This window comes from Anabrus simplex, chromosome 6 (assembly GCF_040414725.1).
Source record: "Anabrus simplex isolate iqAnaSimp1 chromosome 6, ASM4041472v1, whole genome shotgun sequence".
Taxonomy (NCBI): Eukaryota; Metazoa; Arthropoda; class Insecta; order Orthoptera; family Tettigoniidae; genus Anabrus; species Anabrus simplex.
The window spans coordinates 296,759,625-296,787,010 of NC_090270.1; the positions used below are offsets into that span (position 1 = coordinate 296,759,625).

Here is a 27,386-nt window from a genome sequence, read left to right on the forward strand (position 1 = left end):
CTCCCCCTTTGAGGGATCTCAACACTTAAAATAAAAGTCAAGTGTCTTATGCACAAACACAGACAAATGAATTTAAAAAAAGAAAACTTCAAATACAACATATACAAAATTCTTGGGCAATGGGCATAATTTCACTATGGCATGGTGCAAGAGATCAGTTTTTGTCTTTACTCTGACCACACGAGTAATATTATCACAACCAGGATGGAGCTCCTGGATTATACCATTTTCCAAACCAGAGGAGGAAGGTTATCCTCCCTTAGAAGCACCAAATCTCCACAGCTAGATTTCACTTTCCTTTGGAAGACCATTTACATCTTTGTTGAAGTGATTGTATGTATTCCTTTGACCACCTCTACCAAAAAAACGTGATACAGCTGTTGCACCAAGTTCCATTTAGTTAGACAGGAGCGGGAGCTGTTGGATATGTCTGGAGAGGGGACACAGGTAAATCGTCTTCCTATTAGAAAATGTCCAGGTGTCAAATAGCTTTGCAGTGAAATATATTAAGTTTAAAGTTTCCACCTTTTCAATACAATACAATTCTGTTGCGCAAAATTATGTTGCAACATATTTATTACGGTACCGTTTTCGACACATTCTTAGTGTCATCATCAGCCAGTCTGATAAAGCGAGCAAGAAAACAAAATAAATACGACCATATACACGCTCCTAGTAGGAAGACGATTGACCTCTGTCCCCTCTCCAGACATATCCAACAACTCCCGCTCCTGTCTAACTAAATGGAACTTGGTGCAACAGCTGTATCACGTTTTTTGGCAGAGGTGGTCAAAGGAATACATACAATCACTTCAACAAAGATGTAAATGGTCTTCCAAAGGAAACATATTGTAATGTATTTATAGACATTGCAATTATTGTACAGTATTGAATAGGTGGAATAAATTTTGTAAATTATATGTATCGAGTATTCCACTTAAAAGAAAGTTCTAGATAAGAAAATAGGCAACAAAGTTTAAAAACATGAAACTTCTAGTTGTAATGGGTTAACAACATAATATTCTTGATTAGTCTTGATGTGAAGATTAAAGTCACTCATTCTAATACTTGAAATGTCGTCTGAAGTTGAAGAAATTGAAGAAGGGAAGGAATCCAATGAGATGGGATCTATACAAATTGAAAGAAAATAGTGTGAAGGATTGTTTCAAGGAGCATGTTGCACAAGGACTAAATGGAAAGGCTGAAGGAAACACTGTAGAAGAAGAATGGACAGTCATGAAGAATGAGGTCAGGAGGGCTGCTTAAGAGATGTTAGGAAGAAAGGAAAGATCAACTAAGAATCAATGGATAACTCAAGTGATACTAGACCTGATCGATGAATGACGAAAATACAAGAATGCAAAAAAATGAAGAGGGCAGAAAAGAATACAGGTGATTAAAGAATGAAGTGGATAGGAAGTGAAGGGCAGCTAAAGAAGAATGGCTGAAAGAGAAATGCAAGGAAGTTGAAAGTAGTATGGTCCTAGGAAAGGTAGATGCTGCATGCAGGAAAATCAAGGAAACCTTTGGAGAAAGGAAAACTAGGTGTATGAATATTAAGAGCTCAGATGGAAAAACACTTTTAGGAAAAGAAGACAAGGCAGAAAGATGGCAAGAACATGTCCAGTTGTATCAAGGTAAGGACGTAGATAATATGGTTCTGGAACAAGAAGAGGGTGCTGATGCTGATTAAATGGGTGATCCAGTTGTGAGGTCAGAATTCGACAGAGCTTTGAAGACCTAAATAGGAACAAAGCACCTGAAATTGATGATGATCCTTCTGAATTATTGACTGCTTTAGGAGAAATCAGCATGGAATTTAGTGTGCAAGAGTATGACAGGAGAAGTGCCATCCGATTTTTGGCAGAATGTTGTTATACCTATTCCCAAGAAAGCCAGTGCTGACAAGTGTGAATACTACCACACCATTAGTTTAGTATCTCATGCCTGCAAAATTCTAACACATATTATTTACAGAAGAATAGAAAGACATGTTGAAACTGAGTTGGGAGAAGATCAATTTAGCTTCAGAAGAAATGTAGGAACATGTGAAGCAATACTGACTTTACGTCTGATCTTAGAGGATTGAATTAAGGACAAGCCCATGTACGTGGTGTTCTTAGATCTAGAAAAGCCATTTAATGTTGTTGATTGGACCAAGCTATTTCAGATTCTGAAGGTGATCAGGATCAGGTTCCGAGAAGGAAGAATTATCTACAATCTATATAAAAATCAATCTGCAGTGATAAGAATCAAGGGCTATATAGAAGCGGCAATCCAAAAGGGGTGAGGCAAGGCTGCAGTTCCCCCCCCCCCCCCCCTTCCCTCCTTTTCATTGTTTATATAGAACAGGCATTAAGGAAATCAAAGAATTTAAAGGGAATCACAATCCAAGGAGAGGAAATCAAAACCCTGAGATTTGCCAATGATATTGTTATTTTATCTGAGACTGCAGAAGATATGGAGAAGTTGCTGAATGGTATGGGCAGAGTCTTGGGTGAGGAGTAAAAGATGAAAATAAATAAGTCCAAAACAAAAGTAATGGAGTGCAGTCATACAAAGTCAGGGGATGCAGGAAATATTAGAGTAGGAAATGAAGTCTTAAAGAAAGCAGATGAATATTGTTACTTGGGTAGTAAAATAACTAATGATGACAGAAGTAAGGAAGACATAAAATGCAGACTAGCACAAGCAAGGAAGGCCTTTCTTAAGAAAAGAAATTTGCCCATTTCGAACATTGATATAGGAATTAGAAAAAATGTTTTTGAAGACTTTCGTTTGGAGTGTGGCATTGTATGGAAGTGAAACATGGGCAAAAACTCGCTCAGAAAGAAAGAGAATAGAAGCTTTTGAAATGTGGTGTTACAGAAGAATGCTGAAGGTGAGATGGATAGATCTAATCATGAATGACGGGATACTGAATCGAATTGGTGAGAGGAGATCATTGTGGCTAAATTTGATGATAAGAAGGTATAGAATGGTAGGACACATCTTAAGACACCCAGGACTTATGCAGTTGGTTTTTGAGGGAAGTGTAGGGGGTAAGAACAGTAGGGGTAGACCAAGGTATGAATATGCCAAGCAGATTAGAGCAGATGTAGGATGCAGCAGTTATGTAGAAATGAAAAGGTTAGCACAAGATAGTGTGGCATGGAGAGATGCATCAAACCAGTCTATGGACTGATGACTCAAACGACAACAACAACAACAACAGCAACATTATTATTACTGTGCATATGTTTGTTGTAATTTATGTCTAATTAATAATTTCTATTCTCTTCTGATTTTGGGCAGATATGCACCACGTTGATCTCAAGACTTTCTGGCCAATCTTTTATTTTCTCAGAATCTCTTCTATCTCTCACTTCGTATCTTTCTTTGCTCCTCGGTTATGATCCATTTTGGGCTACTTTATAACCATTTCTCTTAGAATTGTTTGAAATTGTCAACTTGGCGGTAATGATTTTATTTTCCATCTGGTACACCTTTCATGTATGTTTATTTTTGTTTCATGGGGTCTGGTAATATTATTGTGATATCAAAAATCAAAATCTCTTTATTTGCAAATGAGGTGTCTACCTCAGTGGCAAATGGTACACTAAAATACATTATTGTCAAGCACTAAATATTAAATTAACAAGAGAAGAAAATTTTCCTATAATACAATATTATACAATTTACGCTAACAATTTTTCTAATAAACACACAGCTCGTCCTTAATAAACTGATATTGTTTACAAAATTCTACTTATATCTCCTGTACTACTTACAAATATAGTCAACTGATATACAGTATGTGGAATTACTTCAAATGATACTATACAACTGGTATAAGATTAAACTTTACATTGCATTTATTTACTTTTTTTTTTTTACCCATTCTGGAACCTAAGTAGCATAACAACTTGCTGCGTTTTAACCAGAGCCCCTTTTGCCACCACTTTTCAGAGTTCATGAAGGGCCTTCACTGCTACCGTAGCGGTCCCAGGGCCCTCGAAGTCCCCACTGTACTTTACCCCTACAGGCAGTCCCCTACTTTGGCTGTCCAAACTCCTTAGACCAGGGGATGGAATTAATTTATTCACACACATTTTTTATTTACATTAACCTGTCCTGGTCGAATGCCCTCTTGTTTGTATTGTAGTAATACTATTGAAAGGAGTTAGGCCTTACAGATCTGAGTTCACTGACTGGAAGCAGTGGAGCATCCAAGTATAGACATGAGCCCTACACATCCTACCCATTACTATAAAAACATACCTAATGTTCTGAAATTATAACAAACAATCAACACCATGCTGATACTCAAATCAGATAATAAACTTGACCAAAGTACAAAATTGTTAGATTCTGTATTCTAGTAACATAGAATCTATGAAATCAAGTTATCACCAGAATGTAAGTGGCTCCATCTCAAGATTACTAGTAAAATATTATTTCTTTCAGTAAGTCCTTTAGCGTAAAATAGTCATTTGAATAATAGGTCATTGCAGTTAACAGTATTTGTGAGTAGATGGCACTATGAAAGTTGTCTATGCAGATCTTTCTATGTTAGTCCGATAGATGGCTCTGTGAAATCAAGTTATCAACATAATGTTTAAGTTGTTGTTCCATTTTGGTTCTAATAAGCGATGCATGACAACGTTGTAAGATTCGAAGTCATTAAAGGTGCTTCCAAGAATTGGGTAATTTATCTAACTAGGATTGGTTTGGTGTCTACTGACAGTAACCTGCCTTTCAAATTCAAAAGGAGGCAGTTACCCTTACGTCTTGCTTTCGCAATGACCATTAACAAAGCACAGGGTCAATATTTTGACAAAATAGGTATTTATTATCTCGGTGCATTTTCAGCCATGGTCAGTTACATGTGGCATTTAGTAGAGTTGAAGCTTCGAGGGATGTCAAAATTAAAATTATAACTACTCCGTATCAGAGTCAGTTACATGAAACTAAACGGTATTTTTTTAAACTTAGTTTACAATGAAATACTAAAATCAGTCAATGAATAGGACAGTCAAATGCAATCATTCACAGCCTAATTTATTAAAGTGATTCATGACTGTTATTAGCATGCACAAGATGATTTTGATAGGGCAATTGCCAAGGTTAAAAAATTCCATATTTATAGTCACAGCAAAAGTGTTTAAAGGCAAATAAATGGTCTTTTGGAGTTCAGTATATTTTCCGTTACATTTATCACGCATCCTTTATCATCAGTTTCATTTTTAGCCTTTATTTGCAGCTGTTGCTGTGACAAGCCACTAATATACCTTAAAACAAAAAGCCTGTCTATTTGTGTGTTAAATTAATTACTTTTGGATAAACTTCATGCAGCCATAATTAGAGCAGAAAAAATCTTTAATACTTCAGTATGACTTGTGTTTAAATATATTGCTAGAAACCCTGTATTAGTATTTTAAATTATACATAATTTAACTTTTGATCTATTTTGAAAGGTTTCATGTTGTGAGAAAATTAAACTGGTACTGATTTTTCAGCTAAAGATGAGTATATGAATGAGGAAAATTACCTTAAAAAACACCGCATGTACTCAGAAGAACTTCAGGAAGAAGATTATTTGGAAGAAGAGGATATTCCATGCCACAGGAAACCTAAAATCTATCCTGAAAGACTGCTGAAGGTCAGCAGTTACAAGTCTTGCAGAGCTGATAGAGCTCTAGCACAAGATATAGATTCTTCTGGCAGTATTGTTCGACTTTCTGAAAATACAAGTAAGTTGCATTGTATTCTACTCTGCGTGTGTATATTATATTGGAGGGGTGTCATTTAGATCAATAATATGGTGATAACTGGCAAGTGCATATCATTTTCTTGTTGGAAGCTGGACTTCCCTATTATAGTACAATTTTATAATTTTTCCATTTGATTGCCAATGTGTTGTTGTTCGAGTCATCAGTCCATAAACTGGTTTGATGCAGCAGCTCTCCATGCCACCCTATCCTGTGCTAACATTTTCATTTCTACGTAACTATTGCATCCTACATCTGCTCTAATCTGCTTGTCATATTCATACCTTGGTCTACCCCTACCGTTCTTACCACCTACACTTCCTTCAAAAACCAACTGAACAAGTCCTGAGTGTCTTAAGATGTGTCCTATCATGACTACTGGCAAAAATGAGTGCAATTGGACTAGACAAAAGAGTGACTGAATGGGTGGCCTATATTTCTAGAAAAAAGATGTCATAGAATTAGAGTAGGCGAAGCTTTATCTGACCCTGTAATAATTAAGAGGGGAATTCCTCAAGGCAGTAATATTGGACCTTTGTTTTCATATATATATATAAATGATTTGAGTAAAGGAGTGGATTCAGAAGTAAGGCTTTTTGCAGATGATGTTATTCTCTATAGAGTAATAAATAAGTTGCAAGATTGTGAGCAAGTGCAAAATGCCCTCGATAATGTTGTGAGATGGACAGTAGGCAATGGTATGATGATAAACAGGGTTAAAAGTCAGGTTGTGAGTTTCACAAATAGGAAAAGTCCTCTCATTTTTAATTACTGCGTTGATGGGATGAAAGTTCCTTTTGGGGATCGTCGTAAGTATCTGGGTGTTAATATAAGGAAAGATCTTCATTGGGGTAATCACATAAATGGGATTGTAAATAAAGGATACAGATCTCTGCACATGGTTATGAATATGGTTCCAGTGTATGGAACCCTCACCCTTGATTCAAGAACTGGAAAAATCCAAAGTGAAGCAGCTCGATTTGTTCTGGGTGATTTCCGACAAAAGAGTAGCGTTACAAAAATTTTGCAAAGTTTGGGCTGGGAAGAACTGGGAGAAAGAAGACGAGCTGCTCGACTGAGTGGTATGTAAGGCTTTTCAGGCGTTTGCTATATTAACCAGCATTTTGTCCTAGGTCTGACACTAGACTCATCAGAGTGGGATGCTGGGATCTGTTTTTGACATGCTCTATTGGTGAAAAAAAATATCTAATTCCCTCCATAGGAACTTTGAATTTTCCATGAGTGGTATGTTCCAAGCTGTCAGCGGAGAAATGGCGTGGAATGACATTAGTAGACAAATAAGTTTGAATGGCGTCTTTAAAAGTAGGAAAGATCACAATATGAAGATAAAGTTGGAATACAAGAGGACAAATTGGGGCAAATATTCATTTGTAGGAAGGCGAGTTAGGGATTGGAATAACTTACCAAGGGAGATGTTCAATAAATTTTCAATGTCAATGAAATCATTTAAGAAAAATCTAGGAAAACAACAGATAGGAAATCTGCCACCTGGGCGACTGCCTTAAATGCAGATCAGTAGTGATTGATTACGCACTTCAAACTTTGATATAGGAATTAGGAAGTTGTTTCTGAAGACTTTTATGTATGGAAATGAAATATGGACGATAACTAGCTCAGAAAGAAAGGGAATAGAAGCTTTTGAAATGTGGTGTTACAGAAGAATGCTGAAGGCGAGATGCCATGCTGACTTCTTCTAAGGCAGTCAGTAATTCAGAGGGTATTTCATTAATTCCAGGTGCCTTGTTCTTATTTAGATCTCACAGCTCTGTCAAACTCTGACCTCAAAATTGAGTCTCAAAATTGTAAGGAACAAGAAAAGGAACACATAATTGGATGAACATGAGGGCAGGTCAGTGTTGGACGAGGGAGCTGAAGAAATACAAGATAAGGACAAACGTGAAAACATAAAAAGGACAAAGACAGTCTCCAAATCTTCAGCAATCTTCAGATAGTCTCTCTCCTCATCAGTCCAGTTCAGTCAATCAGTGTCATGTCGAGATCCATGGCTAAATGGTTAACGTGCTGGCCTTTAGTCACAGGGGTCGATTCCCGGCAGGGTCGGAAATTTTAACCATCATTGGTTAATTTCGCTGACACGGGGACTGGGTGTATGTGTCATCTTCATCACCGTTTCATCCTCATCACGACGCGCAGGTCGCGTACGGGCGTCAAATCAAAAGACCTGCACCTGGCGAGCGGAACATGTCCTCAGACACTCCCGGCACTAAAAGCCATATGCCATTTCATTTTTATTTTTTTTTCAATCAATGTCGTCAATGATCTGCGTTTAGTGCTGTTGCCCAGGTGGCAGATTCCCTATCTGTTGATTACCTAGCTCTTTCTTAATCATTTTCAAAACAGTTGAAAATTTAACCGAACATTTCCCTTGTTAATTTATTCAGATTCCTTACTTTTGTCCCGTAAATGAAAATTTGCTATAATTTGTCCTCTTGAATTCCAACTTTTGCATTATGATCTTTACTGCTTTTAAAAACTCTGCTCAAGATTATTATTCTAATAATATATTCCTTGCCATCTCTCCACTGACAGCTCGAAACATACCACATAATTAAGAACTAGTATTACGTTTTAATGGTCCACCCAATCATTTCACATCACTTTACAGGGGAGAACACATTCAGTGTTAAATATGTCGTACATGGTACATGTTTCATCTAATTTAAGACTTCTTCAGCCATAGCATCTTGTATCTAATTAAAATACAGAATTATTACTGTCTAATAATTTAAATGGATGAACCCATGTCCTTTCTGAAATGTTTATACACACACTAAAAAATATACACACCATTTTTCCGTAAAACTGTCCATCACTTTCTTACAAAAATTCTGCGCATGTTGAAATTTCATTCTACATAATATTTCTTGAGATTTGACATATGGTAGCTTCAGTGTACTAAGGTAGAATTTGAACTTTGGCCTCGTAAATGGAAGAACGGGACCATATCCTCAAGTGAAGAATACTGAAGCTTTAAATCTAATGATTTTTTTTTTTTTTTTTCAAAAGACAAGGTGCTTAAAACTGGTGTACCTCCCTACAACTGGTTCCCATCCGAGCAATAGCGTCGCGCAAAGCAGGTCAGAGCTAGGCTCGGATGTGAACCGGCTGTAGGGAGGTACACCAGTTTTAAGCACCTTGTCTTTTGAAAAAGAAAAAAATCATTAGATTTAAAGCTTTAGTATTCTTCACTTGAGGATATGGTCCCATTCGCCCATTTCCTCCGAGGCCAAAGTTCAAATTCTACCTTAGTCAGTACACTGAAGCTACCATATGTCAAGTCTCAAGAAATATTATTTAGAATCAAATTTCAACAACATATGAAGAATTTTTGTAAGAAAGTGATGGGCAGTTTTATGGAAAAACAGTGTGTATTTTTTAGTGTTTTTTTTTTTAACAATTCAGAAAGAACATGGGTTCATCCATTTTAAATTATTAGAAAGTAATAATTATGTATGGCTGAAGAAGTCTTAAATTAGATGAAACATGTACCAAAGAATGTATAACATATTTCAACATTGAATGTGTTCTCACCTGTAAAGGGAAGTGTATTGATTGGGTGGAAGATTAAACCTAATACTAGTTTCTAATAAAGCTGTATTAATACGGACCTTTATGATGAAGTTTGTAAATTGCACCATACCACATAGTTGAGCATCTCGTCTCCTTGCTCCCAAGTCTTTCCAGGCCGAACTGTGCAACATTTTCTTAACACTACTCCTTTGTTGGAAATCGCCAAGATCAAATTGTACTCTTTTCCTTTGGATCGTTTCCAGTTCTTGTATCAAGTAGTCCTGGTGTGGAGTCCCATACATTGGAATGATACTCTAATTGGGGTCTTACCAGACACTTATATGTCCCCTCCTTTACCTCCTTACTACAACCCCTAAATATTCTTATAACCATGTGAAGAGATCTTTAAGCTTTCTTAACAACCTTGTTTACATGATTACCCCAATAGAGAGCACTCCTTATATTAACACCTAGATACTTAATGGGGTATAATGTGGAACCCATGCCCTGGGTTACAGGTGAAGACCTTAACAGCACCTTAGGCAGAGGAGACCATCGGAATGGCGAGGATGGTGGATGAGGTAACTCGTCCTCTCTGGGGAAAATTAGAAGAGGAAACCACAGCCTTGTGGAGAAGAGGGATCTTCAAAGGCTAAGGCAGTAAACCCCGAAAGAAAATCCTCAGATGTGTTAGGCTTAGCAGGTCAGCAGATGAGTAAATTAGTACTTGCTTTTAACTATAATACAAGCCTCGGATGGAAGTTTAAAAATAGAAATGGCAGACGTGCCAAGTCTCCCGATTTGAGCGGGAGACTCCCGATTTTTCATCGTTCCTCCCGATCTCCCGATCGCCGGGTCCAATCTCCCGATTTTCAGAACAATATCCGTAATTTTCGTATTATTTTAAACTCCCGCGTATTTCCTCGTTCTATCGATATATGGCTGAGTATGGCTGGTCGATAGTAGTTCTAATAATGATACCAGATGGCAGTACGGGGCACGGTGGCTAGTCATGTGCTGCTCTTTGATCTATAATACAGTCCTTCTCTTTGCATTTTCCCTTTCTTATCCTTCCTCAATACCATCTAACTTCAATCTCTTTTATTTTTTCTCTTTTTTCACTATCACTCTTCCTCTGTTCTACCTTCTCTATAAAAATTTTAAAAAAAACCCAATCGACCTTCATTTCGGTTCTCCTCTTTCAAATTTTAACTCTTGTCTTGCGCCAACTTCGACTACTTCAATCATGTCCTAATAATTTTTTCAATTTAAAAAATAGCGCACTGTGCATATAAGTTTTCATTTGTTTTTCCGATATTGCGCTTTTTACTACATTTTTTTTCTATTTACAATTGTTTTTTCAAGTCAACTGTTTTCCAAGAACTTAGCAGGAGCTCAAGTTCTCATTCATTTATACTGATTTGCATCGTATATTTTTTATATACGTACTTAACTTCCCGCAACCGAGACAAATATTGGACCTTCAAGACATTCTCCACTCTACTTTGGCGTTCGAGACCGCAGCGCATGACCTTGAATGTGCCGCGCTGATCACCAGGAACTGGCGGTTTGCTTCTACAAATCTATTCGTCTGCGACTTCAAGTTTATTTATAATCTTCATATATTATTTAATAGTGTTGTGACTTTGTGCCTGACAGAGTGTGAAACTGACCCATTTCTCCAATATTCATAAACATTGTGTGATTTCGCCTACTTGTTTTTACGGCTGACGATGACCTGGACTAAGGTCGAAACCAGTCCCATTTAAATAAGAATGTAATTACTACATTTCTTTCTTTTATGTATTGAATTGGTTGAACTTCAATTATTTAATTTTTAATGTCAAGCGAGTCAAGCGAGTAACATTCTCTTTGGAGTAACCTAACCTCAGAAGTAGCACACCATAGTTGTTTTACCCGTAGAAGTGCTCGTGTTGTGCCTTAATATTTGTTTTGGCCAAAATGTCAAAAATGAAATATGATGCAGTGTTTAAAAGTGCTTATAGGGAAGAGTTTCCGTGTTTGAGTGAATCCAGAATTCAGTTGCACATGGCGGGAAATGCGATATACTCAAGCATATGCAAACGAAAAAACATAAGGAGAGTGTCCAGTGTGTAGAAAGAAACCAGAAACTGAACTTTTCATGTAAAAACCAAGATGTAAATCCTGTGACGAATGCCGAGGCGTTATTTACGTCATTTATAGTAGAACATAACCTGCCTGTAAATTGTGCCGATCACGCCAGGCCTTTGTTTCGCAAAATGTTTCTTGATTCGGAAATCGCTAAACGATATGGGTGTGCTAGAACGAAAACAGCAGCTATCATTACAGAAATGTGCATGGAAGAAAGGAAGAAAATTGTATCACATTTGCAGGTGAATGCATTTTCTGTTGCTACTGATGGTAGCAATAAAAGCGACTTGAAGATATATCCCATTGTTGTAACATTTTTTTAGGCCTGAACTCAATGAAATTGAGTTGTCTACTCTCTGTGCCTAATTTAGAAGGGGATGCTACTGGAGCTAACATTGCCAATCTTTTGCTCTCAACTTTCCGGGAATTCTGCATTCCATTAAAAAACTGCCTAGCTCTTGGTGCTGATAATGCTCCAGTAATGGTAGGATTAAAGAATGGTGTGGCAGGATGTTTGAAGCGGGAAAATAGTAACATAATCATCGTAGGCTGCTCTTGTCACCTAATTAATCTTGCTGCCGAGAAGGGTGCGGCGTGCTTGCCCGTAAATGTAGATGAAAGTATAATTGATATATTTTATTATATGGAAAGGAGTGCAAAGAGGAAAGAAAAGTTCAGAGAATTTCAGACTTTACACAACACTGAGATCAGGAAAATTCTGAAGCATGTGCCTACTCGATGGTTATCACTAAGAAGGTGTTTAGATAGGATTTTGCTTCAGTCCTTTGGTTACATTATTCAGGAGCGAAATTGTGAGTAAGGATTCTCAGATGGGAACTTTGAAGACTTACACAATTCCTAAGCGCAGTTTAAGTGCAGATGTGTCTTGTTTGTCTGAAAACATTAAGGAATGTCATAACATTTCACCTCACTCCTCAGTTAAAAGGAAAACCCAGTCATCAGTCTCACTTTTAAAAAATGAAACTACTGATCACACTAAGAGCCATGCATTGTCACGTGAAGAACGACTTTTCATGTTCCTTTCATCAAATTTACATAAATCTTTTTGCCATTTTCTCTCAAGTTTTATGGATATCTTTGAGAATCCAAACGTAGCTCTTCAGTCAACTATGCCGCACATCCACTTATTGAGGTCAGTTTTGGAGGAACTATTGAAGAATGTGATGGCAAGGTTTGTGAAACCAGACGTTATTAATAGATCCTCCTCTCTCCTTGATGTAGATTATCATACTCCAGCAAATCAAAAGGATGATTGTGATTTGATGATAGGGAACTCTGCGTTTGTTTTAGTGAACACCTTGAAGTCTGAGGAAAAGTGCATATTCTTTAAGTCTGTTAGAAAGTGTTTCTCTTCATCGTGTGACTACATGGTTCACAAATTTCCATTCAAAAATGAAGTTTTAATTAATGCAGAAGTTGCAAATATTTCTGCTATAAGTAAGGCATCATTTTCTAGCCTTAGATTTTTCATTAACAAGTGTCCGAACATTTTGATTAGTGAAACGGAACATTTGGATAAAGAAACTGATATTCTGCACTCCCAGTTCTGTAACTTTCAGCTCTAAGAAACAGACCTGGCAAAAGGAAGAATTGATGCTCAATGGGCATTGGTAGGTCAGATGAAATCAGCTGATGGTGTACTTAAATATGACAGACTCTCTAAGGTGATGCTTGCTATTTTATCAATTCCACATAGCAATGCAGAATGTGAAAGGATTTTTAGCAGAGTCACAAAGACAAAAACACAGTTCAGATCCTTGCTGTCTGAACAAACTTTGGAGAAACTTTTAACCTTGAAATCAGTTCAGCAAGGCAAGTGCTTTGAGCAAAAATTTAGTTCCGAGTTTCTGAAGAGGGCGAAGTCAGCTACTGGTGTGTTGAACAACAATTAGTCATAATGTGAGTGATCACCATGTTGAAGGATGAGAAGTCACATGTTTCTACAGTTCAGGTATGTCCAGTATTTAGTATTCACATGTAAATGATGAAAAAAATATATATGGGCAAATAGAATTGTTAATGTATTGAATTATAATGAATTTGTACGTTTTGCCATCAGTGATGTGTCGTAATACGTCGCGATTCGCTGCGAAATTTCTCCTGATTTTTCACATTTGAAAGTTGGCATGTCTGAAATGGAATTGACAGGTCTCTAACTACAGTTGCACAGTATGATGGTAGTGCTGATGTTCGTGCAAGTGTTGGATCAGAGAACAAAACCAGATTTGGAACAATAAATATTTTGACAATGAATGGGAAGGAAAATGAAATGATTGACCTAATGGAGAGACGAAAACTCGACATCCTGGGATTAAGTGAAGTAAAAGGGGAAAGGAATGAAGAAACTAAGAAAGGGGTTCACCTTGTACTGGATGGGTAACAGTAAAGAGAGAAGAAATGGAGTGGGATTTATAGTGAATCAGAATGTTGAACCAATAGCTGAAGTTGAGTATGTAAATGAAAGAATTATAATGATGCATATACATGTAAACAAGGAACTACTGAAGATAGTACAGGTGTATGCTCCACAGACAGGATGTAGCGTGGAAGAAAAAGATGATTTCCTCAGTAAACTGGAAACACATATTGTTGGAGATGGGATCATGATAATGGGAGATCTGAATGCCCATGTGGGAACTGATAGAATGGGATACGAGAATGTTCTGGGCCCACATGGGTATGGCGATAGAAATGAAGATGGGGAGAAACTGTTGGACTTTTGTATCAAAAATAACCTGATAATAAAGAACACATGGTTTATGATGAGGAATAGCCATAAAATCAGCCGATATTGTTGGGATGGACAGTATGGAACACTCATCGATTTTATAATAAGACCGAGAATGGGGAAGATACGTTATGAATACGAAGATAATCCCCAGTGAAAGTATGGAAGGGCTGGGGCTGAGTGGCTCAGACGGTTAAGGCACTGGCCTTCTAACCCCAACTTGGCAGGTTCGATCCTGGCTCAGTCCGGTGGTTTGAAGGTGCTCAAATACGACAGCCTCGTGTTGGTAGATTTACTGGCACGACCGAATTCTGGCACCTCGGCGTCTCCAAAGACCGTAAAAGTAGTTAGTGGGACGTAAAGCAAATAACATTAAGAAAGTATGGAAGGTGATCATAGATTATTGAGGAATTAAAGTAAAACCAAAGATCAGGATTTGGGGATGGAGGAGCAGGAGGATAAAAGAATAGCATTCCAAGATTGTATAAAAAGGAAGTTGCCTAACATGGAAATACGAAGTGGAGAAGAAGAGTGGGACAATTTAAGACAGACATTTGTGGAAGCAGCAATTGAAGTATGCGGGAAAACAAAAGCAAAGGTTAAGGGAAAGGAGATACAGTGGTGGACAGACAAAATAAAAAAAGAAATAAAAGAAAGGAAAAAGGTGAAGAAAGAAATGGATAAGGAAAATCTAAGTACGTATCAGAGGGATGAGAATAAGATAGAAAAGTTACATGTGGAATACAAAAGATTGAAACAAGTATAAAGGAGTATCAAGGAAGATAAGGAGAAATATTGGGGACAGTTTACGAACAAAATTGAGCAAGATAGTCTAGGGAATCGGAAACTTTTATACAGAGTAATAAAATCGAAAAGAATAAATCAAGAAAAAATCAAGGCATAAGAGAAGATGGATCCATAGTACATGACAAAAAGGGTCTTTCAGAAGGTGATGACAAAATATTTTTTTAAACTGTATAATGAGGATGAATGCACAGAGAAAGATGGAGATAAGAAAATGGAAATAATAGATGGAGGAAAATAAGAGAACCCGATAACATGGTTGGAACTTGAAAGGGCAGTGAATGCAATGACCAAAGGTAAAGCAAGTGGAAAATACGAATTCAATGCTGATATGATTAAAGCAGCAGGAAGCATTGGACAGAACCCTCAATACCATATGAAAGGATGAAAGGATAGCTGAAGTGGCAACAAGGAAGCATTGTACCACTGTCAAAAAAGGAAATAAGAAGAAATGTGAAAATTAGAGGTATAACCCTATTATCACATGGGTTAAAAATAATGGAAAAAGTCATAAACAAAAGACTGAAGGATATAATAGAAACACAGTTAGAGGAAGACCAATATGGCTTTAGACTGAATAGATCAACAGTAGACTTGATATTTACAGTGCGAACGATAATGGAAAAACACCTGGAAAGGAACAAGGAAATCATATTAGTATTTTGGGATTTGGAAAAAACTTATGATACAGTTAAGATAAAACCTGTATGAGAATGCCTATGAATAAGGAATGTACCAAAATCATTAATTAACAAGATAAAAATGTTGTATCATGAGAGTAAAAGCAGTGTACAAGGTCTCAAGCAAGGAAGTGCACTGTCGCCATTACATTGATGGATGAAATCTTACAACATGTAAAACAGAGTATCAGTAGTGATGATGTGAATGCTTTGGTATTTGCAGATGATGAGGTGATTTGGGGAAAGGAAGAAAAGGATGTACAAAGGAGTCTGGACATTTGGAGATTGGAATGGTAATTAGTAAAAAGAAAACTCTACTCATGCACTGTGGAAAAGAGAAAAAGAGAAGCCAAGTGAACATAGACAGAGAATGGTTAGAGAATGTAGAACAATTTACATATCTGGGTAGCATTATTAATGGAAGTAATGAAATCAACCCTGAAATTAATAACAGACTAAGTAAAGGTACAACAGTTTATCATCAAGTCAGAGAGCTTTTATGGGATGACAAAGTATCCAAGAGAATGAAATTAACATTATATAAACAGTATTTCACACCAATTGTAACATACAGACTAGAAACACTGGTACTGTAAAACAGGGTAACTTCGGCCACTTTTTCGTATATTTTTTAAAATAAAATGTGAAATATTCCCTCTAATTTTCTGAAAAATATAATATAAATTCTGCCGTGTTTGCTCTTCATTTTTAAATATGAACATTATTCTAATTTTTATTCAGTAATGAATAATATAGTGTTACTTCGGCCACCGAGAATGTTTTTAAAAAACCTGCAAAATGCCCAGTATCAACAATCACAAACAAATTAAAACGATTTATGGTGAAACAGATGTATAGTGATCAAATTCACTTTTACCCCAAAGAAGAAGCTATTTTATTTAGCCTAAGTGTACAAGCATTATATGATATTACAAATTACATGTTGCATTGCATAAATATTTGTAATGTTACAAAAGATAATAAATAAAAGGTACGGAAATCATAAAGCCCAATTGTATGGAGAGAAAAAGCGGTCGGAAAAGAAGCAATCTTGTAGACTGTCATCATAATACACTGTCTTCTAAATTAGAAAATATATGGGCCGTCATCAAGTTCTTAAATGTGTATTGTCCATGTCAGCTGATATCTATTTATCATTGAAAATGGAAACTGTCTTTCCCCTCCCTGTTGGGATAAACTTCCCCATTTATTGTTATTGTGCCTTTATTAATCTCTTCTAAAGCGTTCTTGAAGTAAACAGGATTGTAACTACAATATCCGCGGCTGCGTAATGTTTTCCTGTACATTCTTGTCATGGCCGAAATTACCCCGGAAGAGGACAACTTTTATCACAAAACTATTCTCTGAAAAACCTATTTGAATAAAATACATCAAATTGTGTTGATCAGTTACCAGACAAACTTACATTTTGACCCCATAAACCACTGGAATGGAGAATCGAATGCTGGGGCTAGAGAACAGTTTGTGTCTGCTGGTACCAGAGAAGACAATAGTCGGGGCTGCAAAAAAAAAAAAAAAAAAAAATAGATTGACTCAACAATATTATTTGGACTACTGAGTGTTGAAAGAGCATTCTATTTTATGTGCATTTTAGTTGTTGCAAGTAGTTCATCTTTTCCAGTATAGGAGGCAGGAGAAAATAAGTGTTGCTATTCGTCAGTGGCCGAAGTTACCCCACTTTATGGTAACTAATAAGAGACAAGATAGTAGGATCCAAGCAGTAGAAATGAAATTTTTAAGAACACCGGTTAAAAAGACAAGAAGAGATACAATCCAAAATATTAAAATCGGAGAAGAGCTAAATATAGAACCGTTAGTACAGAACATATAGAAAGCAAGACTGAGAGGGTTCGGACATGTAAAAATAATGGGAAAGGAACGGGTAGCAAGAAGGGAATTAGAAAGAGAAGTTAAGGGAAAGAGACCAGTTGGAAGACCGAGAAGAAGGTGGATGGATCAGATTTGGAAGGACATTACAGAAGCCGGATTGGATGTCAAAAATCAAAATCAAAATCTCTTTATTTGCAAATGAGGTGTCTACCTCGGTGGCAAATGATACACTAAAATATATTATTGTCAAGCACTAAATATTAAATTAACAAGAGAAGAAAATTTTCCTATAATACAATATTATACAATTTACGCTAACAATGTTTTCTATTAAACACACAGCTCATCCTTAATAAATTTATATTGTTGGCAGAAGTAATGGAGCAGGAAAAGTGGAAGGACAGAAAGGAGTGGAGGAGGCTTGTTAACCACACCCAGGCGACTGGAGTGGGACATTGATGATGATGCTTAGTGTTCCCCATGAGGTACTATTATCCCATGAACACAGCATTTAAAACAGAGGAATTGTCCTCTTGATGAAACTTACAACTTGAATTTTTATCCCATTTACCATCATACCGTCGTCTGCCATCCATCTCACAACATTGTCTACATCTCCCTGCAGTCGGTCACAGTCCTGCAACTCATTTACTACTCTATACTGTGTAACATCATTTGCAAATAGCCTTATCTGTGATTCCAGTTATTTACTCATATCATTTATATATATAAGAAAACATGAAGTTCCAATAATACTGCCCTGTGGGGACCCCCTCCCCTACTCTCTTAATCATTACTGTATAATTTGCAAAACAAAAATGAATGAAGAGTCAGGTACAAATGCTGCCTGCAAATTAGAAGAGGTATTAGCCAATGCTCGACTGCCTTGGAATATCTTGTGACTCTTCAAATGGTAAATCATGCCTGATGTGTGTTTGTTTTCCAAACTAATTCACCAGGAACAATATTACATATTACTTCATAAAATGCTCTCAGGTCCATGCATGACATTTTCTTGGTAGCCAAAAATGTGCACTAAAGATATTCCATTGAATAAGTTTCATCATAAATTGAAAGCTTAGGCTTAAGTGAAACTGTGGATGCTAGCCACGTTGTGTGTTGACTAGGGTAAATAAAGGCACCTACCACCTTTTTTCTCGCCTCCACATGCCTTTTCTTGTCATGATTGGAAGACCCTACTGCCTCCTGACACATCAAGTTAATGATAACACCACAGCATGTTATCACTCTGTGCACCACATGTTTAACCTTTTAAAGGGGCTCACAAGACATGTCTCCTCTGCAAGACATAGAGAAGTTTAGTATGAAAGCGCCTGTGAATTAGCTATGCACTTCGACAATTCTTTATTGCAACTAGCTCCGTAGCTTTGTTTAGTCCTATATGTCTTACCTTTAAATTATTAAAAACAGAGTTTAACCATCATTGCCTGTCTCCTTCTGCTTCTCCTGCCCTCTATGGCTGAGTCTGTGATTCTCTTGTCCCCCTTGTCTTCCTTCCACAAAATAAAGAGAAAGAAATAAAGCATAGCAGACAGACATCTGCAGAATTAATAATTTGTCCACATGCCCTGGGCTCCCCAATTTTGTTCGGTTCTCCCTGGCATGGAGTCCTCAAATTTGTGGAAATAGTTCTTGCCCTAGGTGAGATCTTCATAGACCCTGAGAATTTGATCCTACAACTGGTCTTCATTCCTCAGAAAGTCATCTGTACAGTCATTTAACCTCCTTCCTTTTAACATCGGTCATATATTCTCTGCAATGTTCAGGTTCAAAGATTTTGGAGGCCAATCTCAAACCATTATCTCCACTTTCCTCCAAAACCACGCCTAAAAGACTTCGGCTTAGTGAACCGGATGGTTATCCTACTGGGAAATGAATCCTTGAGGATAGTGTTCTGGGACGAAAGGAAGCAACGCATTCTCAAAAATACCATTATTTTTAAAGGCAGTTAACCATAGTGAGTACCATCATAAGAGGTCTAGCCACAACAGGACACACTCAAGCATCTTGATCTTTAATGTTGTTTCACATAGGAAGATCATATTGGTACCAGGCTAACAGTACGCTCTGACAGGGTCCTGCCAGTGAATTGAGATCCATATCTCATTGGAGAAGTCGATGCTTCCCCAATCTACATTCTTCCAACTGACGACAGAGACTTTACGGTCCATAGCATGCTGTTTTGTCATGGCCTCCTTTCCAACAGCCCTCTGATTATGAACTCCTCAAACGGTTGGTCCCTCTGTGAATTAGTGTTAGTGTTGGCTTCTGGATTCCAAGATTGTGGGTTCAAACCCAGCAGTAGTAGTTGGATTTTATAGGGCAGAAAAAATTCCTTTCAATGCTCCATGTTGCATAATGCTGGCATATCTCTGGTGAACATTTAAGATTTAGGGCTTCTACCTCCTACAGGTGAAGTAACTCATAACTTGCCCTCCATGTAAAAGGACATTTCCATTCGAGCAGTGTTATTGGCATTGTAGATCGTAGTTACCCGGTGCATACATTATCGGCCATTTCGAGTGTCCAATAAGATTTTACCTGCCAGGCAAGTCTTGAGAGCTGAACACTATTAGCTGTATTTTGTGAGACCTACATCTTAAATTAGCTCACGTTGTTAATAAAAACCACACACATTTTTTCTCTCTCTCTCTCTCTCTCTCTCTTATTGTATGTCAAGATTTTGCAAGGAAAATCCACGAAGGTACTAAATTAAAACCTATCTGGAAATCTTCTCAAATGAACTTTGTCAGATTTTAGTTTTTCAGTTTTAAAACACTAATTATATGAAACTTATTATATATGCCTACATTTAAGGCATCCTTTCCATAACATAATGGCCAAGGATCTCAGGTGGTAACATGAAGTACACAGGTTCAAATCTCCATTTGCTAGATATTTTTAATTTTTAAATTAGCTGTTTTGTTCATCTGCATGCCATTTTTCATATATTCTTTTATTGATAATACAGCATATTTGTTTCAAATTTTTAATCTATTTGGGAAATGCTTTATACATGTGCTACTTATAGAAACTAATGTTATAATTAAACATTAGAATGAACTAAATTATTATCAGTAAAAGGAAGTATGTAGAACTAAACAAGGCCACATAGCTAGTTGCAAACAGAAGATTGTGGCGACACATTTAATTCACAGAAGCCTGCAGACAGAATGTTCAGAGACAATAGTGGTGATGGTGGTGATTATTGCTTTAATAGTAAGTACAACTAGGCAACCATCCTCACAGAGGTAATAAGGCCATAAATAAGATGTATGTACTTCATATTTATGAATATGGAAGCATGTAAAAGACGTTAAAAACAGTGGCAGGGAACAAAATTAACTTCGAATGTAAATTAAAATACTAAGGCTAATTGAGACTTGAACACTCGCACCTATTTTGGAGCAAGCGCCTTGACCTCCCGCAGGAGTTCTTTTGCGTGCCAGTAAACCTACAGACACGAGGTTGACATATTTGAGCACCTTGAAATAACACTGGACTGAGCCAGGATCGAACCTGCCAAGTTAGGGTCAAAAGGCCAGCACCTCAACCATCTGAGCCACTCAGCCCAGTTACTACTATGGGAACACTTTCAAAATACTGCCTTACATGACAGCTTATAGGTGGTGTATGAAAATTTAAACTTTAATCCCTCCAGATTTTAAGTCCAAATAGGTATTGCATACCTGCCAAGTATTCCGGTTTTTCCATTAAATGTACGGATTTTGAGTGTGTTTTACGGTTGTACGGATAAACGACGTTATTGTACAGATTTTGAATATCCGCGCTTGGTTTTGCTTTCTGCGGTCAAATCGGATTTGTTTGACTTTCTATAGTAGCTGGTAATACGAGATGCAGTGTTTGAAATGGTAAATGTATCTATAATCACATTATCGATTATCACCGTGCTTTTGTCACCTCTTTGACCTCAACTGCTACTTCATTCACTGAGATGTTCCTAAACAAGTAGCAGGCTGTGATTTTGAAGAAAAGAAATCCGTGAAAAGTAGCAGACTGTGAATTTATATATAACAACTTTAGTAACTGTGTCGTCGTGTCGTGCTTTGTAGCAGCTGTGAAAGGCTTTGCCTGTGTGTGGGTGTGAATAACATTGGCAGTAGTTCTGAAATTTGTGGAATTAAGTGACAAATTTGTAAGCGATTTAGTATTTTTAGTGATATTCGTAATGAGTTCAACTAAGAAACGATATTATCAGTCTTTTAGGAAGGCATATTCTGCTTCATTTCCTTGTGTTATGCGATCACGGAAAGTGTTCCCAGTGTTAAGTGGAAACAGATGAGCACTCGTGAAGATGTAACTTTGTGTAAGTATTTAATTTCAAGGGTGATCATAACATATATTTGACTTGTATTAGTATTGTTTCTAATCTCCCCCCTTCCCATCCTTTTTCATTATCTCTCAAGACTTTGCGAAGCATGGGTATGTTAAAAATTTTCTGCTTTAGGATCTTCCGGATTTCTCTTTTTGAAAGTTGACAGGTATGGTATTGATTTTGAACCTATATAGATTAACCTCATAAAAGCTTGACATAAATCATCATCCGTAACAACTACAGACTCCCCTTGGTAGGCTTGTTGGTGATAATCAGCTGATGCAAATACAACAAAATAAGATTATCAAAATGAGCTTCATACATCTGACAATAGTCAAAAGCAAGAAATTACTGAAAATCAGTCTAGCCAACTCCTTAAAGCAGTGTCTAGCTTCGGGTAGCTACCTAGCGCTTACGCGGAGGTGGTAGTACAGAAACCAAAGTAACAGGTGATTTACACACACAACCTTGGGTACTTTACCTCCTACGTAGCTACCTGTTATTTTACCAGCAGATGGTTGAACTGGCCCCTACCCAACAAAATTAATCAAAAATCAGCCATAGATTACCCAACAGAGATGTTTACTCTGCCATCTGGGTAGAGTAAATTGAAATGTCAAAACTGATACACAGGCAGCTTTGACGGCGTTAAATCTCATTATTACATCCATAAACTAGCATGTTAAGTACAAAGGTCAATAACATTGAAGTTGGGCCAGAATAATTATCATTATTAATAATATCGTAACTCATTATCCAATTGCACACGGAAAGAGGAACGATAAAGTGATGTCATATCAGTTATAGTAAAATCGAATGACTGCAAGTGAAATGTTCCATGAAATAATAATAATAATAATAATAATAATAATAATAATAATAATAATAATAATAATAATAATAAACAATATATACCATTGCGACAAGGCTCAAACCTGTGATGTCAGGTTTCAGGAGTGAACACACTACCACTGAGCCAATTGAAGACTTAAAATGAAGCCATATTACTTGTCATTGTCTCCCTCTGACTAGATTGTACTTTGACTACTTTCAACAATATGTGGTATATTTATCATTCATTGTGATGGATAGGCCTACGTACTTTGGATGTAATAATAAGATACAATAACAGTCGACTTACAGCAAATGTATGTCCTTCGGTCTGCACCAGTGTGTAAACAGTGCTTTGCATCCTTGTGTATTCACAGTGTCTGCTGGCTATCCGAGGCCTCAACGATTCACATGTACTATTATTTATTTCTAGTACTGTAAATACCAGCACAATCAGTTCTATGCCAGCTTTTCTGGATATATGGCTGTGAAGTTCAGGTTTGTCAGAGGTAAATTTGCAACACATATTCCAAATTTTCTCAATTTATTTTCAGTACATTGGTTTCCCATGAGTTTTGCCTTCCATTAAACATTTCTTGTACTGTAGGTCTTTGAACTTCTCAGACACCAGCAAAATGTCATCCACATATAGGATATTCTAAGCTGTTTGCTTCTGGATGTGTTTTGTGAGATGATTTATGATAAGTAGAGATGGGAATTATAGGCACGAATAGGTTAGAATGCGAACATATTTGAACAAGGAGCAAGTGAAATCTAGCCGCTCTACAGATATGTCGGGAGTTGCATAAATTTTAGGGGTTCTGATAGTTCACATCAATAATATTTATACAAATCTCAGCGCAGAACCGTCATGCGGGTAACATACACTTGCGCCTTGCTCAAATACATTTGCATTCTAACCTATTCGTGCCTATAATTCCCATCTCTAATGATAAGGTTAAATAATAGTGCGAACTCTGACCCCATTGTCAAAACCGCTGCCAAATCATGCGCTACCCTTCTCTTATGTGGTAGAATTGACGTACATGTCTCTTACCACATCGAACATAATATTCTGGTACTCCTTGTGAACTAAGGGCTTGCCAATTTAGTTCCCTGGAGAAGTTTTTGAATGCTTTTTTCCAGTTTGATGAACATAAGATGTATTTCTTTTAGTTTATACTTCTCCATCAGTACATTGAGTGGATAGCATCTATTGTAAATTTTCTGGAGACAAAACCACATTGTAATAGCCTGTTGTTAATGACATTTTTCCAATATCTTAGAAGTGAAGCTTCCACGGTGTGAAGAATTATTCAATTTAATTTCCGGGTTGAACCATGTTGTACTTGTCTGCACATCACGTACAGTTTGCCGACGTTTTGAATACACTGCAGTATTCTTTGTCAAGGTGACTGAAATACCCCTACTTGATCCGAGGTAATCAGTCTCCCAGGCAGAAATTACACTACTAGAGTGGCCCTGACCTTGGCCTTTTATATCCTAGCCTTTCTGGCTGACGTAAGCCCTGGCTGTCTCGTGAGTATTCTGGAAGGTATGTGTCACAGCCAGGTAGTGGGGGCTTGCCCGCGCTGTTATGTAATGGGGTTGCGGCCCGTGTGTTTATGTTGTGGTCTGTATGTCTTAAACTATGAATGATAGGCATCCAAGAATTACATTTTATATCCTTCTTCTAAATTTATGTTGTTCGGATGTTTCTTGATTTCGATAGCCTCGCTTTTCCAAGTTTAAATGTATAAGACATTGACTTTGTAGCTCTATGTTAATGACTCTTTTCCAAGTTTAAATGTATAAGACATTGACTTTGTAGCTCTATGATTCTTGCATCAATAAACATCACCTTTGTTTCACTTTACAAAGGTGAAAAATGAGAGTATCCTCCTAATTCAATACAATAAATATTCCGTCATTAGATGGAGTAAACAAATTCAAACATGTTTCGGCTCGTTTGAGCCATCTTCAGTGAAAAATGAGGGGAGTTTGAAATAATTTACATAATATAAGTTGAAAAAATGCTAAAAAAACATAATGACGAAGCAAATGAAAAAACAAACAAAAGAGAGCCTAGACGGAAACAAAATTAGCACAGATATACAATATTTACAACAATATGCGGAGCAAAAAACAACTCACTGCGACAAAATTCAGTGAAAAGGTGTTAATTTAAAATAATAATTGAAACTAAAAACTGTGTTAACCTATGAAACAAAGAAATGAAAAAACAAATGATGCAGATGGAAATGAACAATAGTAGCACATGGTGGGGTTGTGGACCTCATAGTTTACAAAATATTGTTTAGTAACAATAACAAAACAGGTTGAAATCACTGTCGAGAATCATCCTTGTAGAAACCCATCACATTAAATTGGTCAGGATGGGAGCGGGACCAAACATTTTTGAGAAACCAAGCCTGATGTAACATGCATTATATTGAATTAGGAGGATACTCTCATTTTTCCCCTTTGTAAAGTGGAAACCGTCAATACGGAACTATTCTAATATCTTGTAATGGAAATCACCTTTGTTTTTTATGAAATTATACTTCTCCAGCCATTATTCATTTTATTGAAGATAGTTGTTAAGAAATTTATACCAGGTTGTTTATAGGGCTTTCTACCTCCAATGGTATGTTATCTGTTCCACGGCTTTGTGTTGTTCGCCATTTTCTGCTGGGCACACTTTGCGTCTTCTACCAGATGATGGTCCCACCGTTGGTACTGGCCCTTGCATTTCTTCTTGGGGATGTGTTTTGTTCAGTGGTGTTTTGAAGTATGCCCTCTATCTTTCTCTTATCTCTTTATCAGACGTTAGAAACTTACCCTGATCATTGACAATGTATCAGTCGTTACTGATCTGCATTTAGGGCAGTCGCCCAGGGGGCAGATTCCCTATCTGTTTTTTTTCTAGCCTTTTATTTAAATGATTGCAAATAAATTGGAAATTTATTGAACATCTCGCTTGGTAAGATATTCCAATCCCTAACTCCCCTTCCTACAAATGAATATTTGCCCCAGTTTGCCCTCTTAAATTCCAACTTTACCTTCATATTGTGATCTTTCCTACTTTTAAACATGTTCTAATGTCTAAGTTCTAATGTTCTAAGTTGTTCTGATGTCTTTTTGTGCTGTTATGTTTACATTTTGGAACTTTGTAGATTTCTGTTATCTGTGGTCTTGTCTAATCAGTTGTGTATATATTTTTTTTTTTTACAAGTTGCTTTACGTCGCACCGACACAGATAGTTCTTATGGCGACGATGGGACAGGTAAAGGCTAGGAGTGGGAAGGAAGTGGCTGTGGCCTTAATTAAGGTGCAGACCCAGCATTTGCCTGGTGTGAAAATGGCAAACCACGGAAAAACATCTTCAAGGCTGCCGACAGTGGGGTTCGAACCCACTATCTCCCGAATACTGGATACTGGTCGCACTTAAGCGACTGCAGCTATCGAGCTTGGTTATTTCATTTTTGACTTTTTGCTTGTACTATCACATTTTGCAAATTTCTTCTTGGATATAACTTATATAAATAATGCAATCTTCAATCATCTTGGTTTGCCACCATTTTTTTTAACGAGTTTTCTTGAGGAATTGTTGTCCAACCTTCCACCAGCTTGTTTCTCTGTTGCCCTGGACTGGTCATTTTGCCACATCCAGTTGTTGTTTGCCTGAACTGTTGAATTAATTCCAGATCTCATCAACAGTTTTTGTTTTTTGTCTTTTTTAATCTGTCATCCCAACGTAATTGTGAACTCTACCGAAAGAATCTGTCCTGCTGATTTGGACAACTCTGTGTGGATCAGCTCAAAAATTGCCTTTTGATTTGGCATTTCTTTTAAATAAGCGAATAGCTGAGGAGGTATGAAAGAAATGAAATTAAAATATTAGAGAATTACTGCATGTTAAAATTGTAAGATGAGGAGGTTGGGGGGGTGAATCTTAAGTTTAGATCGAGTGACATATTTTAGCTGTGGAATGATTTTTAACATCGTATAGAAATACTGTAACATAATTGTGGATCATTTAAAATTGTATTAAATTTTATCGTCGAAAATTTGCGGGACACGCCAAGCGTTTATATATTTGGCCTTCTTCAAGTAAATTTTGGATCATTTAAAATTGTATTAAATGTTATTGTTGAAAATTTGTGGGACACCCCAAGCGTCCAATTAAACATTTAAATTAATCGATAGGTAACTCCTGTGCGGTCATTGGTCATTAATTCTGCTGTGTCATTTCCGGTTGCACCATGAAGCACGGGCTACCTTCGGGAAGCGTGTCGCAGGGTGTCTTAATTCTCTTTTTGGCATCATGTAGAGTGGATGTGTTGTCCAGGAGCTCTGTGCTCCATGGGAGATCTGCTTTCTCTTGGGGTAAGCAAATCTTACAATTCCTAATGTAACTTTATTTCATTTCACATTTTAACTTGTCACAGGAGTTTACCTGTCGATTTTTCTATCAGAAATAAATTGTAATTTATGACGGTGTAAAGATGTCTTACATCCATCTTCACGTTGGCACGAGGCAAGCTTTTCCTAACAGTTTTGTAACTTAAATTAATTTTTCATTAAGCTTGACCTCAGTAATTCTGATTCATTTTTAAATATTTTCCTTTGACCTGTATTTTATTTTTTGGTGAAGGTGGTCACTTCACATAACAAGT

The 27,386-nt window shown here is 37.0% G+C and overlaps 2 protein-coding genes across 5 annotated transcripts in view; both read left to right on the forward strand.

Annotated features, from left to right (window-relative positions):
• Positions 1-5,924, forward strand: part of LOC136875990 (uncharacterized) — a 240,126-nt gene extending 234,202 nt beyond the window's left edge. The window contains exons 16-17 of the mRNA XM_068228293.1: positions 5,499-5,732; positions 5,911-5,924. Of these exons, the coding sequence (XP_068084394.1) occupies positions 5,499-5,732; positions 5,911-5,924 (248 nt within the window). The remainder of the gene's footprint in view (positions 1-5,498; positions 5,733-5,910) is intronic.
• LOC136875759 (mitogen-activated protein kinase 15) overlaps positions 5,606-27,386 on the forward strand; it is a 273,592-nt gene continuing 251,811 nt past the window's right edge. The window contains exon 1 of one of the 4 annotated variants that reach the window (XM_067149337.2): positions 5,606-5,732. The gene's annotated coding sequence lies outside the window, so the exon portion shown is untranslated. Of the gene's footprint in view, positions 5,733-21,627; positions 21,868-25,415; positions 25,444-26,953; positions 27,097-27,386 lie in introns of those variants that run through there. The other 3 variants (XM_068228451.1, XM_067149338.2, XM_067149339.2) reach the window with 3 other exon arrangements.